Source organism: Acomys russatus, chromosome 5 (genome assembly GCF_903995435.1).
Source record: "Acomys russatus chromosome 5, mAcoRus1.1, whole genome shotgun sequence".
Lineage (NCBI taxonomy): Eukaryota > Metazoa > Chordata > Mammalia > Rodentia > Muridae > Acomys > Acomys russatus.
Window position 1 is genome coordinate 41,501,898 of NC_067141.1, and position 21,699 is coordinate 41,523,596.

The 21,699-nt window shown below is 42.7% G+C and overlaps 1 protein-coding gene across 1 annotated transcript in view; it reads right to left on the reverse strand.

Moving 5' to 3' along the window:
- C5H9orf85 (chromosome 5 C9orf85 homolog) overlaps positions 1 to 21,360 on the reverse strand; it is a 59,107-nt gene extending 37,747 nt beyond the window's left edge. The window contains exon 1 of the mRNA XM_051146239.1: positions 21,103 to 21,360. Coding sequence (XP_051002196.1) covers positions 21,103 to 21,207 — 105 coding nt within the window. The 5' untranslated portion in view covers positions 21,208 to 21,360. The remainder of the gene's footprint in view (positions 1 to 21,102) is intronic.
- Positions 21,361 to 21,699: the final 339 nt, after the last annotated feature.

The following is a 21,699-nucleotide window of genomic DNA, read 5'->3' on the forward strand; positions in this document are numbered from 1 at the left end:
GCCTGCATGTACACTTGCAGGCCAGAAGAGGGCATTAGATCATTTTACACATGGTTGTGAGCCACCATGTGGTTGCTGGGAATCGAACTCAGGACCTCTGAAGAAGCAGTCAGTGCTCTTAACCTCTGAACAATCTCTCCTGCCCATAAGTAGACCTTTTTTTTCCCCTCTGCATAATACCCTTGGCTGTCCTGGACTCGCTTTGTAGACCTGGCTGGCCTTGAACTCACAGAGATCCATCCATCCGCTTCTGCCTCCATCTTTTAAATTTTTTTAGATAGCCTTTTTATACCAAGTTGTTGAGTGTTTTTATTACGAGTACTGAATTATGTCAACTGTTTTTACCATTTCAGTCCCAGATATCATATTAATATTCCTTTTGTTCACTCTGTTCATGTAGTAGTATCTTATAAGTGCTGAATTAGTCTTTCTAGGAATGAATTCCACTGGACTTTGATATTTAATCTTTTATGATTTATTTTTATGAGTGTGTGTATGTCTGTGTCTGTATGAATGTATGCTGTAGGGGTGGGAGTAAGTAACAAAGGCCAGAAGAAGACGGCCGGAGCCGGAATTGTGAGCCACACAATGTGGGAGCTAGGAACTAACGTGGGCCGTCTGCAAGAGCAGCTCTTAACCACTGAGCCATCGCTTTGGCCCCTGCCTAATCCTTTTAATTTCCTGAGTTCAATTTGCTGTCATTGTCTTTTGCCTGGGGAATTTTTACAGTGGGGCATATAATAGCTGTCCTATTACCAAGTGCTGGTAATAACAACTCAAAGTGGGAAGGCCTTCAGCTTAGTCCAGAGTCCTGAGCTGCGCTGATTCTGTTTCCATGGTGAGGCAGTATCACGTGGTGGAGGATACTCACTTTATGGAGATCAGGAAGCAGTGAATAAAACTTTCAAAGACATATCCACTTCTTTCATCTACATGCCTACTCCTAAAAAAATACCACCAGTTAGAGGCCTAGATTTAACGCAGCCTGGAGCAGGATACTTCAGACTCCAGCAATATCTTAGTGTTTAATTGCTGTGATGAAACACCATGACCAGATGACTTACAGAAGGAAGAATTTAAGTGTAAGCTTGCTTAAAATGTCAGAGGGTTAGTCCATAATCAGAATGGCAGGGAGTGCGGCAGGGAGAGGGCAGGTTTGGGGATGAAGAGTAAACTGAGAGCTCGCATCTGATCTACAAGTTGTAGAAGAGTGAAACTGGGCCTGGCACGGTCTTTTGAAAGCTCAAGGCCCACGCCCAGTGGCATGCCTCTTTATCCCCCCTAAACAGTTCCAGCAACTAGGGATCAAACATTGAAACATATGAGCCTACAGGGGCTATTCCTATCCAAACTACCACAACACTCAGGAGTGATACTGGTCTGTGGTTTTCTTTTTCTTTTTCTTTTTTTTTTTTGCAAATACCTATAGCTTTTTATTTATTTTTTAGTAGAAAACAGTCATCTGGGATGTGTCGTTTTCTAATTGCTATGATTTATAAAACATTATCTAAAGCAATGTAAGGGGAAATAAATTTATCTTAGCTCACGGTTAGAATGGATGTAGTGCAACACAGTAAGGAAAGCACTAGGAACTGCAGCAGCTCATGGCTGTGATGTAGGAAACAGTAAGCCAGGCAAGGCCTTACAGTGTCTTCATTTGGCTTGGGAGCAGGGTAAAGCCACCTAGAACAAGTTAGGATGTATCTCCTGTATGGTCTTGGGGAGATCCGTGAGTTTTCCTTTAAATCCTGGTGGACTATCCCAGTGAAAGCATCAGATCTAGAGTACTTCTTCATTGAGGATTTTTAAAATTTCTGATTTGATCTTATAAACTATAACTTGATTCTGGTTCCCATTTCGTCATGATTCAGTTTAGGTTCTGTACTTCTAAGATCCTCCCCATTTCAAACAGATCATTCAACTTGTTGGCAGTAAACTGTTGAAAGTATCATTTTATAATCCTTTTTAAATTGGGTAGCATTGGCATGAATTTTTTAATTATCATTTTTGGTTATGGTTATTTGAGCCCTGTTATTAGTCGAGCTATGTAAAAGTTTGCCAGTTTGGTTTAGATATATTTTAATAATTTCTTTTATTTTGAGATTATAATAACTACATCATTTTCCCATCCCTTTCTTCTCTCCAAACCCTCAATATATCCCTCCTTGTTCTTTTTCAAAATCATAGCCTCTTTTCTCATTAATTGTGTTACATATATGTGTGTATGTGTTGCTAAACACATAAATATAACCTGAAAAGTCTTTTGGTTTCATTGATTTTTCTGATTTTTTAAAAATTTGTTTTATTTATCTCTGCTCTGATCTATTTCCTTCCTTTTGGTGTGGTTTCCGTTTTTCTAGGTCCTTGTCTGTTGCACTGAAGACATGGGATGCTTCTGACTTTAACATTTGTTTCCTGCAGAGTGCTGCTTCAGTGCATCCATGCAGTGTTAAGTCTCTTTCGCTTCCATCTAAATACGTTCTTATTTTCCTTGTGATTTCATTGATCAATTTGATATAAAACATGTTTAACTTCTATACATTGTGAATTTTTAAAGTTTTTCTTCTGTTCCTAATTTCTGACTTCACTCTGTACAGTTAGAGAAATTACACTGAGAAGGATGGCTTCTATCACCTAAAAGCCATTGTGTTAGGAGCCGAGAAGGTGTATTTTGCTGCTTGCTGTTGGGTAGTTTCCTCCCAAGCTCACAGGCTGACTGTGCTGTCACTCCCCACTTCCTGCTAATGTTCTGTCACTCCCATCAAGTTTCTGGACTTTTGCTTCATACAGTTTTGGGTCTGTTATTAGGAACATGAAAGTTTTAAATTATATTTTGTCATATTATTAATTTTTGTTTTGGTTTTGCTTGTTTTTCGAGACAGGGTTTCTCTGTTACACAGATCCCTGGCTATCCTGGACTTTCTTTGTAGACCAGGCTGGCCTTGAACTCATAGAGATCCACCTGCCTCTGCCTGCACCACCATACTCAGCTTAATTTTTATTTTATTTTTGATTTTTCGAGACAGGGTTTCTCTGTGAGGTCTTGGCTGCCCTGGACTCGCTTTGTAGACCAGGCTGGCCTCAAACTCACAGCGATCCACCTATGCTTCCCTAGTGTTGGGATTAAAGTGTGCATCACCATGCCCGGCCCCAGCTTAATTTTTAATGCACTGTTTTTGTCTCTTGTAATTTTTTTTTCAATTTAAAGTCTATTTTGTCTGATATTGCAAATTCATTCCTGCTCTCTTTTGGTTAATATTTGCATGGACTATTCCCATCCTTTAACTCTGAATTTATTTATGACTTTCAATCTTAAGTTAGTCTCTTGTAGACACTGTGCAGCTGCATCGTATTTTAAAATCCATTTCAATCTCTGCCGTTTGGTTGGAGAGCTAAACTCTGCAATTTTCACTACTGAAAACGGAACTTAGAGCCTGCTAAGTAGAGTTCCAACACTGAGATCATCAATCAGTTCATTTGCCTTTTATTTTCAAACAGCACTTCAATAAGTAGACTTGAATTCACTCTGTAACCTAGGCTGGCCATTAATTTTGCAGTCTTCCTCACTCAGCCTTCCAAGTAGCTTGGATTGCAACTCTCCACCATTAGTATTCTTTGCCTTATAGCAGACACTGTTGCACACTGCTCAAGTATCCCAGTGTTAGCTGTTTACACGGGCAACCACTGCACTGGTTACTTTTCCTGTTGTTGTGGCCTGACAAGAAGCAACTTAAGCGAGAAAGGTTTTGTTTTGGCTGTGGTTTGAGGAGCTACAGACCATCACTGCGGGACAACATGGAGATAGGCAGCCCCACAGCTGCAGGAATGTGCAGCCAGGTCTCCTCACCTTACATCTTGGCAGACAAGAAGCAGAAGGTAGACAAGAGTTAGAAAAGACGGACTAGAAATCTGCAAGGCTCACCTCTAGTGATGCACCTCCTCCAATGGGGCTCTATCTCCCAGAGGTCCACAAGGTCCAAAAGGACACCAACACGGGCGTTTGAACACACCAGCCGATGGCAGACACTTCACGTTCAATCCACCACCACTATAAGCCCAGCATTCAAATTCTTAACAAAAGAATACTAGCGAACTAAATAAACTGGATACAAAAGACTGCTACTATAAAGTCATAAATCACATGCCTAATCCTCCACAAAAATTCTTCTGCTATTTTTACAACATTTTTGTGGTTAGAGGTAGGTATTAATTATCCTAATTTTGCAGATGAGAACCCTGAAGCTCAGAGAATAAAGAGATTTACTGCGGTCACAAAATTAATCAAGAACTTCAGAGAGCAAACTCATAAGATGACTTTTAGAACCGGGGCATGGTTGTGAATGCTGTAATCCCAGCACTCGGGAGGCAGAGGCAGGTGGATTGCTGTGATTTTGAGGCCAGCCTGGTCTACAAAGTCCAGGACAGCCAAGGCTACATATAAAACACCATCGAAGGAGGAGGAGGAGGAGGAGGAGGAGGAGGAGGAGGAGGAGGAGGAAAAAGAAGAAGACTTTTAGCTTAGGGAGTAAATTAAGTTAAAAATGGAAAGTGTCATCCTATAGTTTTCAAGATCTTCTATATATTAAGGATGAAACAACAAGAAACCCTGCACTCAATTTTACAGAGCATACACATTTCCACTTGTAAGGTATTATAACTTAATGCTAAATTGGTATACTGGTAAGCTAACTGCTTTGCAAATAGGGCTAAGCCTAAGACAACCATTGCGGTGCATAGTAAATTATTTGTTTAAAGAATATAAACACAAAATTCTAAAGTTAGAAAAGTATTTCAGAGAAGAAATGTCTTCATTAAGCACTGCTCTAAAAGAGGAGGATTTGTACAATTATTCACCATGCGGTTCACAGAGTCAGTCCCCTGTGAGATCTAACAATGAATGGTCAGTAAAAACGAGCAACCTGGACTAATCTGTGTACAATTCAACTGGAATGCCAAGAGCCCAAACTCAAACAGCAGCATGTAGGTGTCACGAGGCAACACACATGCTTTTATAACCACTCATTAGAACTTAATCACAAGCTGAGATCCTGTCCAACCAGTAAGGTATGCCCCAAGTAAATGATCTTTAAAGAGACAAACTAGTGACCATTCTTAGACAGGTTTTAAAGAGACAGGAATACTCCTTCCTTTTCAGTGGCATATATTAAGAATGTGTGAATTTAACTTTCAAGTAAGTAACAAACAAACAAGCCACAAACCAAATGACTTATCTTTAAGAATAAATCTATGCATCAAGTCATGCACTTGGGGCCAATAATAAATGAGCAATTACCACGTGGAAGCTGACAACATATTTGAAGATAATTGCCTTGCTCTGATCACACTTATGTCACAAGGATAATCTATTTGCACTAACAATGGGTTGAAGAGTTAAGTGACCCAAGTAGGAAAAACTAGGTTTATTCTGTGTTTCATTTGTTTTAAAGTTCAGTTTTCACATATGACTTAGCTAATGTTCAGTTGAGAACATTTTCTCGTTGTTAAAATAAAAATACTACAAAGATGGTTTTGAGAAAATGAATACGTAAACCCAAGAAATAAGAGTCAATTTAAATGACTAAGGCAGATCATCTATAACTACAGTACTACAACGCTTCATTTCCGGAGTTTTTCCTGTACTTCCAGTTTGTACCGTAATTCTTCCCATTGTCTTCTCCAATCCTCCTGCATCGAGGGAAGGAAGCGGTGTTGTTATCGAATGCTGTTCCAACTTAAGGAGTTAATGTAACTCATCCAGGGCTGGATAAAGAGTGACTCAGTAGCCACACTAGCAGACTGCTGCTCTTTCTGGGACTCCAAGTTTAGGACTCTTTCCAACATAATCAACTTATAAATGTGTCACAGATTAGAATTAAAGATAGCATGGTCCACAACCATCTCTGTTGTTCATGGAAACAGTTCAAATAAATAAATAAACAAATAAATAAATAAATAAATAATATGTATGTGGCAATACACATGATGCTTCAAAGATTCCAGAGATTTATCATGTCTAGTCCTTCCCTGATGATGCTTAGAAACCCCGCTGGAGAAACTAAAACAATGCATATGAAATCAATCCAAAGAGCAAGCACTGTTTGGAGAGTTAATAGGGTGTTTAAAATAAGCGGTTAACTGGCTGGCTTCTTCAAACTGGGTTTTCAGGAGGGTTTAGACAGCAGACCCAGGGTAATGTACAGGCTTCAAGGCTCAGAAACTACCATCTCATTGGCATTCAACTCTCCAGGAATAAAGCATCTCTTCTGTTGCGACAAATCTGTAAGATATAATAGAATGCACCACCGAAGGCACTTTCTGCTTTCTGTGACCGCTGCTCAGATGGAAGTCTACAGAGATGCAGACTTTACAACCTCCGCTCCTTTCTAATACCCTTTGTACGCTGTAGTCAGAGAATAAAACTAGAAATAAAGCTCAAGCACAAACAGGGCCAGGAAAGATTTAGTGGAAGCCATGATGTCTCAGCCTTTCCTGAAAGCCATGTGACTTGAAAAAGACAAATGAAGTGATCCAGATATCTGCTTCTTTAAGAGAGGAGATGAATTCCTGATTTAAAGGCTAGCATTGGGGCTGGAGAGATGGGTAGCAATGATGAGCCCATGCTGTTTTGGCAGAGCACTTGGTTCAATTCCCTGCACTCTCACTGGATTGCTCACAAGCACCCGAACTCCAGCTCCAAGGGATCTGACCTGTGGCTTCAGCAGGCGCCATCATCATACATAGCCACAGAGAGAAACAAGCACATTCGTGGGACTAAAAAAAAGAGTAACAACACATTCCAGGATACAGGAACAATGCTGCATTTCAACTTTTTCTTGTGCTAGAGTTCATACTCAGGACCTCAAGCATACCAGGCAAGCACCTTATTATTGAGAAATAACTTCAGTCCAACATGTCAACTCTGTACTAACTCTCTAATCCTCGATTCAGCTATTTAACTAAAAACAAACAAGCAAACAAATAAAACAAAACCTTTTATCATGAGGAGTCTTCAGGGAACTGTAGAAATGGTTTAGTGTTTAAGATTACACACTGCTCTTGCAGAGGACCCAAGTTTGGGTCCCAGTACCCATGAAGGATCGCTCACAACAATCTCTAACTGCAGCTCCAGGGAGTCCAAAACCCTCTTCTGGCCTCCAGAGGCACCTGCACTTAAATGCACGCACACGCACACACGCGCGCGCACACACACACACACACACACACACACAGAGAGAGAGAGAGAGAGAGAGAGAGAGAGAGAGAATCTAAATGCAAAATAAACCTTACAAAAGAAGAATGTGAAAAAAGCAGAGGAGGAAGAGGAGGAGGAGAAGGAGGTGGAGGAGGAGGTGGAGGAGGAGGAGGAGGAAGCAGCTACTGCTACTCTTGGGCTACCAAGAAGACTCAGTTCATAAAGGTACCTGCCACCAAGCCTGACAACCTGAGTATGAGTCCCATGACACACATGGGGAGAGGAGATAACTGACTCCCATGTAGTTTCCTTTGACATCTACATATATGCTCTGGCACACATGTGCCCCCACACAAAATACATACAGAGAAATAATACATAATGTGAAGAAAACAAACAAACAAACAAACAAACAAGCAAGCAAACAAAAAACACTGAGTCAAATTACTCACTCCTGCTTCTTACACAGTGGCCTTTCCGCCCAGCCATAACGGGCACAGTAAATTTAAAATGTGCTAACTTCCTCTCCAACTTTGCCTAGCACAGACATAAAGCTGGAGAGAATGGTAAGACCTGAAAAGTGCCTTAGCAACACTGATGCTTCTCTACTTCCCTAAAACAGACCCAGTCTTCAGCTGGCATTTATTTGGTTTTTAGAGTGAGCTGAAATCTGGAACTAGATTTTTACTTTAGGGTCTGCCTACCTTGTATGATTCAATACAATGCCAATATGGCACTTCACATTTTGATACAAGATCTTGTATATTTTTATCAAACTAGCCTTACATTCACAGTCCCCTTGTCTGAGTGTATGGCTTTACTGGCATGCACCATTCTGCCTTGCGTCTGGGTGGTTCTCTAACTCTGACAGCTAAGTCACAGCTCAGCACTACTACGAATTCAAACTCCAAGACCCTTCATAATATTCCACTGGCCATGCTAAGAAACCTGAAGCCTTGAAGTATAGCTTGAAGATGGCAGAAGTTTCTCAAGAGCACAAAACCTCACTCCTGAAGACATCTTCCCCCCACAGTATTGTTATAAAGCACCTGAGACTTTTCTTTCCTTCCTTCCTTCCTTCCTTCCTTCTTTCTTTCTTTCTTCCTCCCTCCCTCCCTCTCTCTCTCTTTCTGACAGACCTTTCTATCTGGAGTCCAGGGCTCTGTCAATGCTGGAGGGAACTTCGTCCTCACCTTGCTTGCCCTCTAGAGTTAGTTCCCTCACACAAACTGGCTGCTTACTTCAGCCGAGCCCTTCACATCTCAAGTTCTAGTTCACTTTTCACTACTTTGGACTACTGACTTTTAGACAATCAATTGGCTTGATGTCCCAAATTTCAAATGTAGTCATTTTTAGTCTTGTCTTTGGCTGTCACACAGCTATCCTAATAGGATGTTTATTTTAAACTTCTACAGCTAGCATGTAGGTATTTGTACTAGGGTTTTTTGGCCTTTTTGTTTTTTGTTTTTTGTTTTTTTTAATTTTTCGAAAAAAACACAGGGTTTCTCCATGTAGCCTTGGCTTTATTGGACTCACTTTGTAGACCAGGCTGGCCTCAAATTCACAGCGATCTGCCAGACACAGGCATATGCCACCGCACCGTCTGTTTTAGGGATTTTAAGTTTTTAGTCATTGATAATTATCAAGCACAACTTTTAAAAAATATTTATTTATTATTATGTATACAATGTTCTGCCTGCATGTACACCTGCAAGCCAGAAGAGGGCATCAGATCACATTACAGATGGTTATGAGCCACCATGTGGTTGCTGGGAATTGAACTACAGGACCTTTGTAAGAGCAGGCAGCACTCTTTTTTTTTTTTTTTTTTTTTTAATTTTATTAATTTATTCATATTACATCTCGATTGTTCGCTCTTCCCCTGTTTCCTCCCATTTCTCTCCTTCTCCCCTCCCCTATGTCTGTGACTGAGGGAGACCTCCTCCCCCTATATATGCTCTTAGAATATCAAGTCTCTTCTTGGTAACTTGCTATCCTTCCTCTGAGTGCCACCAGGTCTCCTCATCCAGGGGACATGGTCAGAAAAGGGGCACCAGAGTTTGTGTGAGAGTCAGATCTCACTCCCCACTCAACGGTGGAGAATATCCTGTTCATCGGCTAGGTCTTGGTAGGGGTTCGAAGCTTACTGCCTATATTCTCCTTGGCTGGTCAGGCAGCACTCTTAACCACTGAGCCATCTCTCTCCAGCTGCCCTAAGCACACCTTCTTAAAGTGCTTTGTGGAGTCCTGTGTAGCTCCTTTACTTGGCACAAGAGGTAAAGTCCTCAGTTGTGGAACTCACGGAGTTTTCCTAAAATGTTTAGTATTGATAAGGAATCTGCTTAACCTATGTATGAAAGCCTAGATCTGCACTGTGCAATAGCCATCAACTCCAGGCAGCTACTGTAAGTTAACCAAAGTTAAAGGTCAAGTCCTCAGCTGTACTGACAACAGTTCAAGTTCTTGATGACCATGGGGGACGACACGGGAAAGGAGGACCTGCGGCACCACAGACAGGTCTGCAGGGCAGTGCTGAATAGATGAATCAAGAATCAGCTCTGAGAATCACTACTGCCCCTGGAAGTGAATTCACATTTTATAATCCCTGCCTTTGACTGAGGGGGTAAAAACAGCTGAGAACCTAGCTTTACTTTGTACAGGATTCATGGCACTTCCACGTACAGCCCTTTCAGGACCACAGCTCCACCCTTCTCTTCCATGGCACTCTTCCACACTGGACAGAGGTTCTTCTGACTTTGTCTCTGCATTATTCTAAAATCTGACTAGAAGACTCTTGATTTCCAACCATATTTTACTACAAAGTTGTAAGCTTAGGAGTTGATTCTACTTTATGCCTTGTAAATTTTCTTTTTTTATTATAAAGACAGGACTTTATTTCTGTTTATCTGTTTAGTATATGTATTACAAAGGTCTCTACATTTAAACTATATAAAAGCAGCTTGTCTATTTTTCATGAATGATGTGGCCTTTGTCACGAGCTACCACCTCTGTTAAAACAGTCTCAGCGAAGTATAGGTGCAGCATTCTGCCTCCTCCTTAGCTCTTGCCAGTCCCCAGGCACACTGCCTCTGCCTCCTCCTTAGCTCTTGCCAGTCCCCAGGCACACTGCCTCTGCCTCCTCCTTAGCTCTTGCCAGTCCCCAGGCACACTGCCTCTGCCTCCTCCTTAGCTCTTGCCAGTCCCCAGGCACACTGCCTCTGCCTCCTCCTTAGCTCTTGCCAGTCTCCAGGCACACTGCCTCTGCCTCCTCCTTAGCTCTTGCCAGTCCCCAGGCACACTGCCTCTGCCTCCTCCTTAGCTCTTGCCAGTCCCCAGGCACACTGCCTCTGCCTCCTCCTTAGCTCTTGCCAGTCCCCAGGCACACTGCCTCTGCCTCCTTCTTAGCTTTTGCCAGTCTCCAGGCACACTGCCTCTGCCTCCTCCTTAGCTCTTGCCAGTCCCCAGGCACACTGCCTCTGCCTCCTCCTTAGCTCTTGCCAGTCCCCAGGCACACTGCCTCTGCCTCCTTCTTAGCTTTTGCCAGTCTCCAGGCACACTGCCTCTGCCTCCTCCTTAGCTCTTGCCAGTCCCCAGGCACACTGTCTCTGCCTCCTCCTTAGCTCTTGCCAGTCCCCAGGCACACTGCCTCTGGCTTCACGGCAAGTGCCTGTCCCTGTGGTCCTCTCCATGCTGTTCTTTGCTACTTTTTCAGTCATCTATGGCCAGTTTTCTTTTGATGTTTCACTGAAATTTAAGGGGGTGAACAACATGCGATGTTGTTCGTGTGTACGTTCTAGCTTCAGATAATCCTCCTTGGCCAAAAGGAATGAGTGGGACTTGGTTTTCCAACAGTGACTTAGAAATACCGGCAAAAAAAAATTTTTTTTCTGGAAAGCAAAAAGCAAGACTTACTAAACACAGGCTTAGGGAAACCTAAGATTAAGAGCTAAAAACCACAGTAAGCCACGGCATTGTTTAAACATCCAGCTAACAATATGAGGATCAAATAACTGCCCATACAGTCCATATATAAAAATAACCACAATGCTCCCTTTCACACAGAAAGCATGTAATAGTTTACCCCATATGACTCTTAAAACTTTATATCTTAAAAATATCAGTACCATCCTGTCATTCAGTTTATATGAAACTTGAGATCATATTACTAACAGAATCTTGTGATAAAAGCTCATGATGGTATACTGAACACTCACTAGACAAATTTTATATATATATATATAGTGATGTCAATTATATTATTCCAATTGATGACCTCAGTCACAAGAGTAACTTCAAGACAAACAAGTCAGCCACCTAGTAGGAAAGGGCTGAGCATTTAATAACATATAACTTTTCATACAACAACAAAGCATTTAAAGTAATCCCTAGCTTAGCTTGAAGTTTCAGACCCATGATGTAAATGAACGACAGTATCAAATGACCTTCAAAATGGGGTTTGAGTAATGTAAAGGTATAATAGAACACTGCTGATGAACTCCAATATAAAATACAAACAGCTGCATCATCTACAGGAGTATTTCCTGTTAATGACATGACTCCACCCAGACCGAAACAAAAATATAGCACACAACTATGTTTCAAAAGAACAACTGAATTCTTTCATTAAATATTCAAGGTAACCTTAATTGTTCCAACTAAAACAAACATGAAATATCTACCATAAGTTTTGAGTTGTCCTTTTACAGCCTGAACACACAGGTAAATTACAAGAGAGTTAAGACTACAAATAGGCATTCACCTCTAGAGCTGTGGGAAAGTCCAGGTTTAAGATGGGACGAATTGATCATTGTCGGAAAATCAAGTCCCACTCATTCCTTTTGGCCAAAGGAGGATTATCTGAAGCTAGAACGTACTCATGAACGATGAAGACCCATCACGCGACGCTCACCTCCGCTAACACTGCTTCTGATGTCCCCCAAGTTATGACTCAAAGTTAACTTCATATTTCCTTAATGGATACATTTAAAAAGGGGAACTGGTGCTGACTAGGAGAAATGGGTTCTAGAAAGCTACATGACCTCATTTGTGAAAACATACTAAAGTGCTTCATGATTTCTACTTTTGTATATGTAAGTTATTCTTCAATAGAAGCTTATTAAATAGAAACACTGCACACATAAGTTTTCTACTTTCAAATTTAGTTACTAGCTGGACATTAGAATGGAGGGTACATACCCTACTCATTATTGTCAGTGTTTAGTACATAATAGTAGCTCAACACACAAGTGGATTCACATAGAACAGTAGTCAACAAAAGTAAGTCCATGCTTCCATTCTTTCATGCCACCTCACAGGACTGCTCCTACAGGGCAGGTCATGTATAGTGAGTTACTGTTTTAAGTGCTGGACTCTGTGTCAGTGGGCAGAGAGTCTCTGAGCCTCTGTGTAAGGAAGAGAAAGAAGCCAAGATATGTGCACTAATAACTATAAGACGTGCATCATATACATGATGATGGCAATCCATGTGACAGGGAAGGAGAGCTATTCCAAGCAGGATGAACCAGGAAAAGCATAACCGTGTGAGCAGCAAATGGTCATGGCGAACATCTTAGTCAGATGAGGGAGCAGAATACCACTTATGAAGGCTACTACTGCATCAGGTTTGAGATGGGCATTTTCACACACCCACCGATTAAAGGCAGGCACCACCATCCACCATGCCTGGCTAATTTCTTAACTCTCTAGTGCCCAAGATCTACTTTCTCTCTGAGGATAATAATGTATTTATCAGTTATTCTTTTCCCCCTTTTATTTCTGAATTATAATGGTGCTATCCTTGCCAAAGCCCTTATTACAGTCAAATATATGATATTTACTGACTACCATCTGTGCACATCCCACAGCCTTCGTGATGAGGACGAAATAGGAAGCCTGGTCTGGAAGATGGCTAAGTCACAAAAGCATATGGAACTGAGCCCTGTGTGAAAGCCAGGCAAGGTAGGGTGCCCCTGTAAGGCAGCACTGAGGTACAGAGACAGCAGGTTCCTGGGGCTGGGCAACAAGTCTAATCAAATGTGAGATTTAGACACACGCCCATGTACATGCATGTTTGCACATGTGCGCGTGCACACACACACATACACATACCTTTATTTCTGTGTCTATTATATCTTAAGGTAGCTATAATCAAAACAAATACTAAGTCAGTAATTATGAAAATTAAAGTAAAAGTTCAGTTTTGTTATCAACTGAAACACAGGACACTAGAACAAGCCTGATTTAAAGATGCTTCTTAGAGTTTTGCTTTTAGAAACTGCATACTGCTGGAGCCATTAATGAAACTAGAGAAGGCTACTGGGTAAAAACACTAGAGGGGACAAAAGGCAGCGCTCTTTCTTCGCTACCTTATGCTTCACTTAAGAACAGAGGTCAAGCAGGTCGTCAGACATTTAATCCTGCTGCTCAACAGAAACGCTGAGCTGGACGCTGGATTTCAAGCACAAAGCTATGCGTTAAGCCATGGTCGGAAGGGAGTGAAGAATGGTTTTTAGACTGTTTAAGAGGCAGTTCCTGCTGGGTGATAAGCGTGAGGACTGGAGTCTGTTGCTTTCTGTAAATGGGCTTCATGTGTTAGCATAGTCTTAGGTTCACAGCAAGAGACAGACAGGTGCAGAGCTCTCCTCCACCCTCTACCCACAATGCACACCCACTCCATCACCAACATCCGCAGAGTAGTACGTTTCTTTGTTACTGATGAACCTATAATGACACAGGTGGAACACTCAGACTTGTCTTATATTTATTATTATCGTGCATATGATAATGTGTGTCGATGTGGGCACACCCAATCTAAGCTGTGCTTGTGGAGGTCAGAGAACAAGTCTAGAGGACTGGTTCATTCCTCCCACCAGGGGACCCAGAAAATGAACTCGGGTCATCAGATTTGTGTAGGAAACACCGATGGGGCCATTTCACTAGCTCCCAAAAGACTATTTTAACCAACAATTTCACAAAGACCAATGGCCCAGTCAATCACAGATAGGCAGGGCTGTCCCTAAATGTCAGATCCTGCCTTTACTTCTCGAGCGCTGGAATCACAGGTATATGCTACAATACTGTTATGGAGTGCTGGAGAGCAAACCTAGGACTTTGTACAAGGCAAGCACCCTTCACTGCCACACCCCCTCTCAGGGAGCTCTTTAAAGAATCTACAGTAATCCATCAATAATAGAGAAACTATTATTAAGGGTGAATGGGTAATTAAGGAGTCTTGTGCCTGTTGTTAAACAGGCAAGAGAGGGTGGACTTAAGATATGAAGGGGGGTGGGACTAGCCTTAGGGAATGTCTTATTTGACTTTAACTGTTAGCTTGGCATAGCTTACTTAGGTCACCTGAGAAGAAAGCATCAATAGAGGAGTTACTACCCAGAACAGACTGGCCTGTCCATATGTCTGTTGCAGGTTTACTTGATTGTTAATAGATGTAGGAGAGCCCAAGCCACTGTGCGTGGCACATGGGCAAGTCTCCCGTGCTGTAGAGGAAAGCTAGCTAACCAGGAGTGCGTGAGCAAGGCAGCAAGCACCATCCTCTGTGGCTTCTGCTTCCAGTACATGCCCTGACTTCTCTCAATGATGAACTCTGACCTAGGATCCAAATAATTCCTTTCCTTCTTAAATTGCTTACAGTCAGAACATTTTGTCACAGCAAGAGAAATCAAACTAGAACAGGGAGAGACAGGCATTTCATCTTCACAAAGAGTACAATGTTCAGGGACGGGCACAGGTAGTTTGTTAGACACAGTAGGAGAAAAATAGGACGCTTGACCTGAGCTGGCCTAGGGTATATCAAGAGAGTGCTACAGGGAGAAGACGAGGGGTGGAGTTACATACCTGACTCAGTTCGGTAAGGAGAGACTCGAGGCTACAACGTACAGTGGAAAGCAAAGGATTAAAGGCAGAAATAGACAATGAGGCCAACAACTATGTGTTTTTGAGGGAACAGGAAACCATGTAAATAAATGGGAGACAGTTTTGTTTGTTTTAAGTTTCTGTGTAAACCTGGTGTGGTAGCACAGGCCTTTAATCCTAGCACTGGGGAGTGAGAAGGGGGTGGATCTCTTGGAGTTCATGGCCAGCCTGGTCTACATAGTGAGTTTTAGGACAAAGATAGAACCTGTTTGGGAGGAGGGTGTGTGTGTGTGTGTGTGTGTGTGTTTAGAGTCTCACCCTGAGAGTAGACTTGTGAGGGGTGGGGGTCTAAAAGCTGGGAGGCCGGATGCTGGAAGGATTACCCGTGGGCATGCAATGATTACTAAGTATGAGGAAAGGAACTGTGACGTGGCGTAAGCAGGGCAGTGATGAAGAGGTGTTGGAGGTTAGTGAAGACCTGGAGGGACACTAGTCTCACAGTATGTATTTCCCCAAAGCTAAAGTTTTGATTGAGGAGGAACTGACCAAAACAGCAAATAGAGAAAGGTGAAGACGTGGGGCAAGGAAAGCATCTTCACTTGTGAGGTCCATGGGTAAGCAGTGCTCCCTGAAAGCGCAAGGCAAGATGTGTACTTCAGCATCGTCTCTACTGAAGGATCTGAACTACTACACACTCCGGAGGCAGAGGAAGAGCTGTGGGAGGTACTGAAGGCTGGAGCCCCACACGTGGCTAGGATGTGTACCAAGTCATCTGAAAGGCGATTTCCCAGCAACCACGGTGGAGCCAGCAACAGAAAGTCATGCACGCTTTGTGAGGCTAGCACAGCACCTCCTGACTTGGCAGACTTCAAAGTTAAGCCGCTCACACAGAACTCACTCTGTGCAATCAACACTGGCTCCTCCTAGGCCCAGCACCTGCCTGGTGGCCGCATCTTTTAGACTCCCCACAATCTCCCTCTCACACTGAAGGAGTTAAGGTCCGTGCATGCGAACCTCTGGAGAACAGAGCCCACCTCAGAGTCATATGCTACCCCTACACCTCCACTCTGCCTGTGATCTCAGGGTCACACTGCTTCTAGTACAAACAAAAACACAAAGAAAAGAAAAGCTGGTCCTAGTGGACAAAGTCTGTAATCCAACTTACTTAGCAGGCTGCAGCAAAAAGAGCTGATGTTTATGACCTTGCTGGCTGTATCAGGGAGACTGCCTCAAAATTTAAGAAACAGAGCTCAGGAGGTAAAAATCCCAAGTGAAGGAGAAACTCCACATACAAAAAAAAAAAAAAAAGGGCTTTGAAATGACTTGTTCTCTGAGTCTCATCATACAGATCTTACCTAATTAATGGACAGCCACATGCTAATTATGTAACTTTGGTGACACCACTCACTCCCCTAAGCCCTAATTTCCCAGTATGTAAAATGGAATAATTATAGCATTTATCTCAGGGTCATTTTGAAAATTAGATAATGTGAACCAAGATGGCATAACATACAACACAGTAAAGTATATAACTATCAGTCATTATTACCACAAGTATATTTCCAGTATTATTCGGACAGTACAGCCACAGACTTCCATTTTTCATCTCCATATCAAGATGGCCATCAGCAAAAGTGAATGTGCTCCATAGTAAATCGCTCACTGGGCATTTTATCAACCATACAGCTCCATGGCCAAGCAAGTTTTGGTCAATTACCTTTTCAAGCTGCAAAACACCCCAGTGCCTTTTGGGTTTTGTTGTATTTCTTTGACAGCATATTGTTATATACCTCTGGGTGGCCCTGTACTCACTCCATAGTCCAGCTTAGGCCAGAATTCATAGCATTCCTCCTCCCTCACTGAGAGCCCAAAATTTCTCATCTCAGTGCTAGCCATGGTACCAACGTACACTGTGCCCCCATCAAAGTCAGATCCAATGCATAGTATTTCCAAAGCAACTTCATCATTAAATGACACTGGCGATCTAAAAATATACATATTGAGAAACACTAACAAAAATAATGCTGCAAAAAAAAATTATATATATACACACACACACACACACACACACATATATGCTCTTCCCATTTCATTTAGTTACAGTTACCCACTCATCAGATCTTAATGGAACCTTCTTTACTCTCCAAACTCAAGACTTCCAGTTAAATACTCTTGGACTTTTCTTTCATAGGGTTTACAGGCACAGGCACTGACACACTTGAAAGACTATTTGATTACTTTCTGTCTCTTCTCCCTGCAAATTATAAGTTTCAGTTAAAGTAGTAAATACGTACGTGTATGTATAAGTATATGTGTATATACACTTTTTTTTCCCCCTTAGCCTTAGCATCTAGCATAGTGTTTGCTAAAAGATAATAAGTGTGATCTCATTATGTAGCTCAGGGAAGCCTAAAACTCACAGGCCTCTTGCCTCAGCCTCCAGAGTGCTGGGATAATAGAGGTATATAGCACCACTTCCAGCTTCAGGGTTTTTTATACACCATAAATAACTGTCAAGAACTCAAATGTTTATTAATAGGAAAGTGGTTAAATAAGTTAATCTACATTTGTATTATACAATGTTTCATAATGATTGAAATACATGAATTTAGCAGAGCGTGGTGGCCTAGACCTGTGATCCCACCAATTGGAAGGCTGAGGCAGAACTGCCCAGATTATACAATGGGTTGTAGGCTAGTATACAGACTGTCCTGAACAACACTTAAAAAATGAAATTGTATTTTACTACATGCATGCTACATCACAGATGTCTACAAACATACATACAACTGTTAACAATGGTTATACCTGAACTATAAGCCTGAGAAAAATAATTTTTATGCTCTATAAACTTGTTACAATGTTTTCAAAAACTACACATTTCTAATTAATTTTCTTAGGCTTTGAGCAACTTCAAACCCACACAGATTATCATATAAGTGTGCTTGGCTTGGCTCATACTTGTATCTCTTTCTTTCTTTGTAGTTATTTATTTACGAAGCAGGCTACATATCCTTTGCTGTCCTAGAACTCATAGCCTGACCTGAACCTCAGAGAGATCCACTTACTTACCTTGGCATCAAGTGTTGGGATTACGGGTGTGTACAAGCATGCCCAGTGGCATTAGCAGTTCTTCATGGTCACTTCCTATTATCTTTTCAGAAAGACCTGGCTATTCAATTTGCACAGCTACTACCAAGAGTTCCATTCAGTCACTGATCCACATTCATTGCATTCTCTTAATAAAAGGAACACACACACACACACACACACACACACACACACACACACACACACACACACACCTTTGTGCCACCACTCATCCATTTCTCCATGTCTTCTCATACACCACAGTGCCCTCTAGAAAGGCTACCACCATGCTTGGCTTCTATCTTTTTTGTTGTTTTGTTTTTCAATGCAGGGTTTCTCTGTATATCTCTTGCTGTCCTGGAACTCACTCTGTAGATGAGCTGGCCTTGAACTGCCTGCCTGCCTCTGCCTCCCAAGTGCTGAGATTAAAGGTGGATGCCACTAGCACCTTGAAAATCTCTATTTCTTAAGAAAAAAATGTTAATGATCCCCACAACCATCCTGACAGGGAAGTTAAGAGCAGAGACAGTACCAAGCCAGTATTATAGAGTGAAAATGAAAGAAACAGTGTGAGGTCTCTCTGCTGCTACAGCAGTCTCTTGAACTTCTGGGGGAGAGGAAGAAACAACAGGTCACCAACAATGTCCAAGGAAACATTTACCTGAATCCAGTTCAGTGAACCAATGAGTTTAGTTTCTAATTACGAGCTCTTACAAAAACATGTACTATTTCCAGGAGTAAGGACAACTGATGTGTGACTACTCCATTGAAGAAAATGTCTCTTTCAGCACCCATCAACCATAGATAGCTTACACACACACTCAGGGAAAGGTGATGCCTCATAAGTCTCTCCCCACTCTGTGACAGAACGTTAATGAGCCCAATCCTGTGCAGGTGTCTCGAAGGTCCTCACAGGTGCCAGGGATTCAAGTGGTCACTGGCCATGCTGCACCCAGAAGACAACGTTTCACAACACCAGTGTGTTTCACTACACACCAGCTCTTCTTCAATAAAGCGTGTGAAGGCACCTACACAGAATCCACACCGCAGCGAATTTAATGAGAGGCGATTTCTATCTATTTTGCAACCTACCCTTTCCAAACCTGTAAGTGGCCTAATGGCATTGCAGATCGCTGACCATAACGATGGGCCTCTTTTAAATAAGCTCAGAAAGTGGGAGGCTACTGATTTACTGTTTAAGTAACTCTCATGCTAAGCTGAAAGGGCCTTCGTAGCCTGACCCCGTTGGCCGTTCAAAGACTAGTGCATGCTTCTTTCCTCTTCAAGGATATATTCAAATATGAGCAAATGCACTTTAGATGAACATCCTAATAAAGTGTCTATGATAGTCAGGTTTGGAGGCAGGAGAATCACTGCAAGTTCAAGGCCATCCTGGTCTACATAGTGAGATGCTGTCTAAAAGGACTTAAAACGGGTGGAGGTGGGGTGGGAATAGAGGAAGGCTCCCTAACACCCCATTTTCATCGGTCCAGCCTTGAGTCTAAAAACTGTCTTTATAATAGAGAGCTGAGACAACCTGGGGCCCTAGTTTCCTTCTTCTCGGGAAAGGACTAATTAGCACATCTCACAATTATATTTAAGTATGGTCTAGTCTTACTTTCAAGCCTCTCCACAGATTTTAAGATGGCTACAGGGACAGTGGGAGAAAATTATACTCCAGTACCCTCACAGCTGTCTGGGCCATATTGTAGGCTAATCCATTTTACTTTACCAGCTCCTACTCCATAATTTTTTTTTCTAAGACACAGGGAAAGCTGTTGGCAGTTTTACCGGACCCAGTGCCTGCAAGCCTAACGTGCTCTGAAGGCCTAACTTAAAATCTCCTCCTTTCCTCTTCACCGAACTGCTTTTCCCTTTAGCAACTTCTATTGGAATTTGTAATTACAGATTGATCGGCCTAATTACTATCCATATCACTCAGAGAGCTACAAGCTCCATAAAGGGAGATCAACGTTTCTGAACTCTGTTCACCCATGGCTCTAGAGCCCTGCGCATGAAAGAGGCTCATTAAACATTTCAGAGAAAAAGAAAGCACAAGTTACTAGAAAGATTACTTTCATAATGTTTTAAAATTAATCACCTGCTGACCACCTGTTACCTCCCAGACTGCTTACTCTTTTATTTTGTTGGCTTCAGAATAATCCTGCCAGATTTCTCATGTGAGGCTGAAGTTCCCAGAAATTACTAAGTAACTTCAAGAAACAAACTTAGGAGAGTTGAATTCTGGCCTGCAGGATGACTAAAGTCGACTGTGGCCTCTCCACACAGTTATGAGGAACGGGATAGCTATCCACAGAAAATCGTTACTCATGTATACATATCTCAAGCTAGCTAAACAGTCTGAATATTCTTCCAGTTTAAACAAGTGCTGCTACATTAAATAACTGTATGAACAGCAAGCAACCATTTTTACACGCGCCAAACACTTCGCTCTTGCAATCTCAACACAAAACTGAAATAACACTTAGTTGGTGAGGGCAGTGACTCTAAGGTCGTACTCCCTACACACCTATGGGGTTGGAGGTTTCGAAAAACAGTCGCTACGCAGACTTAAGAGAAGAACAGCAATGAGACACCAAGGCTGAAATCTTCATTTTCTTGCTGCAGGAAAATGATCCAGAGGGAAGCATCCAAGGGCTCAATTGCCTCATCGGTACCTTAGGTTGGCTGTAGGCTGCCCTGTCCGCTCTTGGCGGCACTAGTGAAGTGTGCTGACCATCTGACGTACTCACGGAACACAGCCAAGTCAACGAAAGGGCGTGGGAAGAATGTTTTAGACACTATTGCACTACAGCCAAAACTAACTGGGCTGCAGTCCACGCTCGCCCTCGCCAACTCCTCTCATTCCCACCCCCGCGCCCCCCCCCCCCCGTCCCCTTCCGATCATTTTTTCCTGGGATCACGGTCAGCACAACAGGCAGGGGGCCTACCTTGGTCTGAACACTCTTATCAAACTTGTCATTTTTGAAGGTGAACGTATTCTGGTGTTTCTGAGGCCTGGATCGAGTCACGTTGCCTTTCTGGGAACTCATCATAAAATCACAAGCACCTTAATCGGGTGTAGCCTTTAAATTACAGGGAAGAGGAAAGAAATTCCCGCCCCAGGTTGAGTCTATCGATCGTGACCCGGAAGAAGTTCTTCTACTTTTCCCGCCCCAGCCCCAGGTCGCCCCATGTGACTCGTGGCAGAGGTCAAGCTCCGCTCTCCGGGCTCGACCACACCCACTCCGCGGACAGCCTTCCTCAAACCCAGGCAGCAGCAAGTCCAGCTTTCTTCGAATCTAGAATTCCCCCATTGGCCCGAACGCCGCTGTCCATCACGGCGGAGGGGCGGAGATCCGCCGTTCCTATTGGCCCTTCTTTTCCGCAGTCCCCGCCTCCTGCCGAATGCTCCCAACCTGTCCGCGGCTCCGTAGCGTAGCGACTCCGCTGCGCGGTTTGTGATTGGTGGAAGGTGGGCGAGGCCGGCGCCCCGCCCGCCCCCAACTCGGAACCCCGGTCAGCTTCGGCGCCCTCCGCCAGTCAGT